This window comes from Hypomesus transpacificus, chromosome 3 (assembly GCF_021917145.1).
Source record: "Hypomesus transpacificus isolate Combined female chromosome 3, fHypTra1, whole genome shotgun sequence".
Taxonomy (NCBI): Eukaryota; Metazoa; Chordata; class Actinopteri; order Osmeriformes; family Osmeridae; genus Hypomesus; species Hypomesus transpacificus.
The window spans coordinates 9781154-9788989 of record NC_061062.1 but is presented as its reverse complement, the minus strand read 5'-3'; the positions used below and the strand labels follow the sequence as shown (position 1 = coordinate 9788989).

At 43.9% G+C, this 7836-nt stretch overlaps 1 protein-coding gene across 1 annotated transcript; it reads left to right on the top strand.

Moving 5' to 3' along the window:
* Nucleotides 1-518: 518 nt before the first annotated feature.
* Nucleotides 519-6183, top strand: bsdc1 (BSD domain containing 1). Its single transcript, XM_047018245.1, has 11 exons — nucleotides 519-572; nucleotides 1179-1233; nucleotides 1338-1454; nucleotides 1550-1717; nucleotides 1993-2047; nucleotides 2361-2476; nucleotides 2555-2623; nucleotides 3062-3146; nucleotides 3315-3824; nucleotides 4967-5070; nucleotides 5181-6183. The coding sequence occupies exons 1-11, from the start codon at nucleotides 562-564 to the stop codon at nucleotides 5208-5210; spliced, it is 1320 nt and encodes a 439-aa protein (XP_046874201.1). The 5' UTR covers nucleotides 519-561; the 3' UTR covers nucleotides 5211-6183.
* The last annotated feature ends 1653 nt before the right edge of the window (nucleotides 6184-7836 follow it).

The following is a 7836-nucleotide window of genomic DNA, read 5'->3' as shown; positions in this document are numbered from 1 at the left end:
AGTCTGGCTGTCTTTCACTCTGCATACTGATGAGGGGGGAAACACAGCTGGGATTGGGTCAGCACACATGCACCCTGTGATGATGCATGCACACATAAACAGACGCATATGCATTCACACAGGACAAGCATGCACATATGCTTGTGCACTCCCTGTCTTTGTCTCTCTCTCTCATACCCTCTCTCTCTCTATCTCTCTCTTTCTCTCTCTGATACACACACATACACACACACTTTCCGTGGTGGGGTTGTCCGCTGGGAATTAAGCACTGATTACTCGTCTCAAAGGGGTGGATTTGATTTGAATACTAATACGTAGGACCTCTCGTACTGTTTAGCCCTTTGCAGCCACCGTAGCCAAGAAACTAACGATCGCAGTTAAATTTTGCAATTGTATTTTTTTACGTTTAGAATTAAATGTTATTGTTTAATTTTAATAACTTTACAACCTACATCCATATAGATAAATTCTCATGTTGATAAATACTCAGACTATAATATTTTCAAGCCCAGTGAGTTGGGGTTAGAGTTCAGTCAATATTGATGATGTCATCGTCTGAAGATGGCTGAAGGGTGAGAGTGAAGTCGCAAAATACTTTTTGTTTAGTTAATTTACAATCTCATCAAATATAAAACTGACAACATTCAATAGATGTAGTTTAAGTACTGTTTCGTGTTTATTTTGTTCTCGCTTGATCCACCGCTGTGGAAACTATGCAATTCTTTGCTCTGAGTCCGTCGGGGGTTTGTTTACCAAACACTGCAGCAGCTGGTTAGCTGGCTACTTAGCTATTTAGCTATCTTAAGGTTTGGTGAATTGTTATCCAAGTAGCTATGGATGCATTCCCTTCAAAGAAACGATCAAGTAATTTGAGAAATTTGTCTTTTGGAGACTATAAATTGAAGGGAACAGATAACCGATCGGTAGCTAGCTTTACTGAGCTAACGATGTTGCAAAAATATTTACTAAGTAGCCAAACCTGTTAGCATCTCTTGCGTTCATTACATTGTTTTCGAAGTCAGTTACCGTTCCAATTAGGTAACGGTAACTTGAGTTGATATCTCCTGTTTACTATTGGTTTGAGCGTTTTACGATTGAATAATTGGACCTCTTGCCACTGCGAGTTTCTGTTGTCGTTTTAATTTCTCATGTTAACCACTGTTTTTTTTTTTCACTAGGGAAGGCTGGTGGGGAGGCTGGCTTCAGCAAAGCTTCCAGGCCGTCAAAGACAAGGTAGACATCTTTATTTAATTCATATTTTAAGATGATCAGTACTTTGCATATTTACTATAACCACTGTGCTGTTAATTAATTATTGCATAATTCCTATTTTGCAGTCGGCAGAGGCCTATGACTTTATAAAACGTGACCTGACAGAGTTCTCCAATGTGGTGCAACATGACACAGCATGCTCCATTGTGGCCACAGCCAGTGCTGTCAGGAGCAAATTGGCAGTAAGTTCTTCATTCCATATAGGTGACTATGATCTTAACTAGTCACATTACCTCTTACAATAACAATGTTACATGTTATTGGTCTGGTTTTTAAGGTGGAAGGTACGTCTGATACCACAGAGAAGGTAAAGAAAAGCTTGTCCAGTTTCCTAGGAGTCATAACAGACACCTTAGCTCCTCCCCCGGACAAAACCATAGACTGTGATGTCATCACACTAGTGGCGACTCCAACGGGCACCACAGAAGTCTATGACAGCACCAAGGTGAGCACAGGGGGGCTGGGCACATCAGTGGATGTGTCTTATCTTGTAAAGGATTTCTCTTATTGGAGTCATAAGAATTACTTGTGTGCTCACTTCTCTGGGCTTCTCATTACTCTGCCCGACAATCAGGAGTATTCTGGTCCTATAAGTAAGGATGGGGTAGTTGGTATATGAGAAATAATAAAGCTTATTGATGTGCAAGCGTCCTTGGGCATGGGATCAGAGCCGGTGTTGAGCTGGAGGCTCCATGACATGATGCGTCTTTGTTTTCCCAGGCTCGTCTTTACAGTCTCCAGGCAGACCCCGCGACATACTGCAACGAACCTGACGGTAAACTCAGACAGTACAAATCTTCACATTTGAGATGTTTCAGAGCCAGTTTCAGAGCCAGTGCACAGAAACCAAGGGAAGCACTGGCCCTCACATTATTGTTCTCTTTCGACGCCTCCCAAAACTTTCTACACACTCAACACTTACAAGCAACCTTAATCTGACGCCATAATCAGGAACTCACACGAATGCAACCACGTGACATGTGTACTTGCACATTTTCACAAAATGGCCGCAGTCTGGAGCCCTGCAGTCGCACCTCAGTGTTGCAGTGTATTTTGACCAAGTACTGTGCATGTCATGCTTGTTCCAGGTCCCCTAGAACAGTTTGATGCCTGGTTGTCCACCTTTAGCATGGAGGAGAGGAAAGGGGAAGTGTCCGACCTGCTGGTCAGCAGCCCCTCTATACGGGCCCTGTACACCAAAATGGTACAGTTTGTCTTTCTTATCAGGACATCTTAACATAGGAATGAACCAAATCATGAATTTGTCTATGCATTCTTCTAGGTGCCAGCAGCTGTAGCGCATTCAGAATTTTGGCAGCGGTATTTCTACAAGGTTTTTCAATTGGACCAGGTAATATACTACTCTTTTCTTTTCTTGCACTTTCACAGGAGTTGCATTACTATTCCGAGTGCAGAGCCCATTTTACATGAAGTACTTTTGTAATCTGGCAAATGGAGTGGGTCTTGTAGCGCACGGAAGCATATCACACTGGAGTGATCCATGGATCCGTCGCTGAGTGCAGCTAGACATGGTGGCGAACAAGTTTCGATTTATTTCTCGCCAACGGCCCATCCAAACAACTTCCCACTTGACATGGCATGTTCATTTAACCCAAGCAGTTCTATCCAGGGCCTGTTTCTCCAGAGAATCGAGCCGCAAGCAGACACACAGAAACTCCTTCTTTTTTATAATTAGATGTCACAACGTATTTCTCTCCACCTGCTGGTCAACACTAGTTGGAATAGAAGGAATGAAATGAAAATCGTTTATTTTTGTTTTAACCAATAGGAGGAGGCAAGAAGAGTGGCATTGAAGCAGAGAGCAGAGCAGAGCAGTCATACTGAGTCTCTGGGCTGGGAGGAGGAGGATGAAGGTATGAATGGTGGGGAGGGAGATGACTATCCCTTTCAGTTGAAAGAAAATTCATCGGTACAGAAATTTCCAATTTGCTGTTTTAACTGACAGAAGTTTGATCTATCAGTTAGATCCCTGGTCTATTCAACACTCACTGTTCCCTCCCGTTTGCTCAATATAACAACAGATGACTTCCTGGGTGTCACATCCTCATCCCGCCTCGACTTCACTCCCCCATTGGACGAATCTGGAATCCAGCACCCCACACTCCCGTCAGTCCCCATGGGAATGACCCCGCTGAGCCCTATCCTGTCTCCCAACACGGAGCATGACGCCACCCTCTCAGTCAGCAGCGACAGCATCAGCCAGCCCACGCAGGTGGAGGTGACCCCCGCTCCTACAGCGGCAGAACCCGCAGCGGGGGGGGTGGCCCAGAAACTGAACGAGGCTAGCCTGGAGGACAGAGAGCACCAGGGGCAGGTAGAGGACCAGAAGCCAGGGAGGAATGGCTTACAGCCTGGATTTCAGACACAAGCAGCAGCCCAGCGTGATGCCACGGCAGAGGGCCTGACTTCCACGGCCCTTGCCCCCACCACCAGGCCAGAAGCAGCCAGAGAGGAAGGGCCGCAGGACCTGAGGGTATTTGAGCTTAACTCGGACAGTGGCAAGTCTACACCCTCAAACAATGGAAAGAAAGGTAGGACACCTTTTTACACTTTGGTCCTAATGAATAAATGATCAGGGGAATCAGTGTGTGCTTGAGTTTGGTCACCGATGGTTGACAGACAGCTTGATGTTGAGCCTGCATCATGATTTAACCCCCCCACCCTCACCTCCCCCCCCCCACACACACATCCACACACGTGTTTTAATTTAGGCACAGCTAGCTGTTTTGCTCAAGCTAGTTGCATTGGCAATGTAGCATATTCCGCAGGGTGGTGTACATGCAAATGGTCATGGAGATTTGGCGCCTGTCCATTTTTGCAAATGAAGTGGCAACACATCCTGCTCAGCACTTCAGAAGTGTCTTGGCTGGCCTCTTTTGTTCAGCCAAACGTAAAGTACCCTCTCCCCTTCTTCCCCATGTCATCGTCCATCGCGATGCTTCACCTTATAGACATTACAGTGTTTCCCACAGATTAGAAAGCTATATGTGGCGGGGGGGGGGGGGGGGGGGGGGTGTTGTTTCATGTCAGACCGGGGGGGGGGGTCGAAATAATTCACAAAATCAATCAACAACAACAAACAAATAATTTCTGCATATGCAGGTAGCGACGCTGCATACAGGGTGCTAAATAACTATTTAACTGGTCGGCTCCATGACGCCGGGTAAGTAGCTAGCTCTTGAAACTTCTCACCAAAACAACGAAGGGGAACCTTCGATTAAGACATGTCCGTCGGTACCTAGCGAAAAGTAGCCTCAACTTTCCTAGACCTTTAGCTACGGCACTAATGCTGAAGGCTCGCTGATGTAGCTGTCGGTCTCACTAGAACGGCGTATGCATCGTTGCTAACGTGTGCTGACGTAGTGACTGTGTGTGTATGTGAGAAAGACGCGTGCGTGAAAGAGACGGAGGGAGAGCAGGGAAAGGAAATGCAGCTGAACGAATACGCTGCGTGTTTTTACCTAAATAGCGATAAAAAAAAATGTTTACGAAACGCAATGTGTGGCGGCCGGTGTTGATTCTGTGGCGCACCGCCACAAATTAGTCTATGTGTGGGAAACACTGGACATTGTCAAATGCCAGATCGGGAGACATTGCCCAACACCTGTAGAGGGGGGGGGGGGGGGCATGGATCTTGTAAATGATCGGGTTTATGTACTTCCAATCCATGCAGGGTCCAGTACAGATGTCAGTGAGGACTGGGAGAAAGACTTTGACCTGGACATGACAGAAGAAGAGGTCCAAATGGCACTGTCCAAAGTGGAGGCTTCTGGAGATGTGGGTTACATTAACAGTACATTGAATGCACATAGTCACACACACACGTTTTACATCCGTTTGTTATGTTTGATGTTTTGTACTAAAATAGCTTTTTATATGTTTTCCAGTTGGATGAGGACTGGGAGAACTGGGACTGAGGAGTGCGACAGTGTCATTAAAACAAGTTCTCGGCAGACAAACCATGCTTACTGTGTTTTAACTCTATGTCCACGCTATCACAATGTCCCGTTTGTCCATAGGAGAATGTCTGCTGGGTTTGGGCCACATTTCTGCCTGGCTAACAGCAACGGACAACCAAGGCAATAAAGATGTAGACCCTACTGTCAGCTGACACGTACAGGTCGCTGTAGGGAAGTAAGTGTTGTCCTCTGGTTCTAACTTGAGCAACATATGCCTAGGGAGAAATGATACTAGTTTAGGGTGGTTGGTATTGGTTCCATTGACTAGACAGAATGTGAATGGTTTCACCACATCAGGGGAATATGCTGTATTCCTTTTTTCTTTTATGCCATTAAAGTACATGTAAATTGTTGCGAGTACTACAAAGTTGAGTTGGGAGAATACCTTTTACCTTCAGGCTGCCGAATAGCCATAAATTATATCGCTGCTTATCACCTTCTAAAGATGAGATACTTCACAAGTGATATTTGAATGACGGTGTTTATTGATTCAGCTCTCATATGTGTATTGTTTGTCCCACGGAATTGATCGATAACCCCTTTTATCATTTGCAAGTGAATATTGTTAATGGAAAATATTTTGGGCTTCATAGAATGCATTCTTTTGGGGATTCTTTCAGAACTCTAGATAAATGGCCTTTTGAGACACACGGCAGTGTGTAAATGCTATGTTTTGTTGAACCAATATGATTCTAAACACAACTAATCCACCTTGTATGTTTGAATTTACGTATTTGTCTTGTTCAATCTTTTTCTCTTTGCTGTCTTTTCGAGCAAAGTGGTTGATGTAAACACGTTTCCTGTCTATGTTCTGGCTTAAAATATTCACATTCTCGTCATTTTGTCTTTCTCCATTGTTTGTGGGAGGTGGGAGCTCATCTATTGTCAGAACAAGTACACAATAAAAAGGCTGCAAAACTGTATGTGTCAAGCTGCCGAGTATGGTCTCAAATGTTTATGCTGTAAGAGGAGCATTCCAAACTTCAAAACCCATACTGCTTTCCTGTGAATATTTCAAGCGCAGTCATAAAGTAATACCAGACTATGATAACTTTTGTCTGTAGTTATCCTTAAAGTTAGGGTTAACAGTAACTCAATATGCCATATCCACATTGGTAATTATGTCCTCTGAAATATACAAAATATTCCACTACATTTAATGTGCTTTGGATTCCATGACCTGTGGAGTGGCATAAGCAACATGTTACAGCGTCATACACCTGCTATTTTATTTTCATATTTTCTCTAAATTTGTTATTTTAAAATTAAGTATGGCCTACATTTCTGACATTTTTCAATAAGCCATTAAATATTATAAATACATTTCTGTCTGAGTTTCCATTGCAAACATTAACAAGCAAATAGTAATGAAGCAAATAAACGTGTTTATGATAAAGTGATGAAGTTGATGATCAGTGTTCCCTTGGGTCAGTCAGTGACCAGACTGCCCCCTAGCGGCACAAAGTCAACATTACTGTGTGACAAACCAACGCACACATGGAGACCGATCAAGTCCCCACTCTCCGATTCCATTGGGGTGGGGACAATGAAGGCCTTTTCTATAGCGTTGACTGCATAATGATGTGGATTAATAACCAAAGCAATTATGATAGCCTACTGTGCGCCATATCCAGTAAAACATCCTAATAACCTTTCCGAAGCTACTTGTTAATTCCCTCCCTGAACTGCTGAAAATTAGTAAACGGGCATGCTGTGTGTAACCTGGTGGAAAAGAAAGCAAACTAATTAGCCTATCATAGCAGCTAATGTTTGGGCTTTTGGACCCCCACCTGTTCTTGTCTCCCTCAATAGACAACTTTCAAGACCCAAACGCATGTGACAAATGAATATCCTGTAAGAAGACTAAAACAAAGTGACATTTCTGATGGCTTGCAAGATGAATTCAACTAGGGCTAGGCCTACAAGCGGCAACTACAACCGACGTTTCCCCGTCTAGGTACGCTATGCCAGGACACCAGCCAAGCAATTTGCATAATATAAAAATAGAGGAGACCAAATAATATTGTCGTCTTTCAAATTTCATCGAAGGCAGACAGATACACAGGTGTCCGGAATGGACGTCTTGCCCATGGAGGCCCGGCCCGCGCCCATGTTGACCGAAGGCACGCTGAACACAGATGACAGAGGTCAAGAACCGTTTCTCAGACACAAGTGAGAGCTATTACAATTTAAATGCACAGGTAAAACGTTCCCATTCTCGTCCAACTCACGATGTATTATCATTTCAAAGATTCGACAATTCCGTTAGATTTGGGAGCTAAGGGCACGTTTTGTCTAGTTTACAACACCAGATGGCAATGTTTCTCCACTCACCCTTAATGCATCGCTTGCCACTCCTTTCTGTTTTGACAAAGAAGCATCAATTTTTGCTGGCAATTCTTATTTATGCCTTCCCAGAGCGTCAATGATAGCAGTTTACATATTTGTAACAAACATTAACGCATTGTCCTAGTTTGGGTTTGGTTACCATCTATTTTACCTTGGTTTGCTGGGAGCTGGTTGGTGGTTGTCAGCAAGGATGATTTTAGTGTGGAATGTTTAGAGCTTTTTTCTTCTCATAAAA

What these genes read in the sequence shown, in the direction of transcription:
- bsdc1 (XM_047018245.1), top strand. An exon ending in TCCAGGCCGTCAAAGACAAG is followed by an intron (nt 1,234 to 1,337) that starts GTAGACATCTTT and finishes CCTATTTTGCAG; the next exon opens with TCGGCAGAGGCCTATGACTT. An exon ending in CTGGGAGGAGGAGGATGAAG is followed by an intron (nt 3,147 to 3,314) that starts GTATGAATGGTG and finishes ATATAACAACAG; the next exon opens with ATGACTTCCTGGGTGTCACA.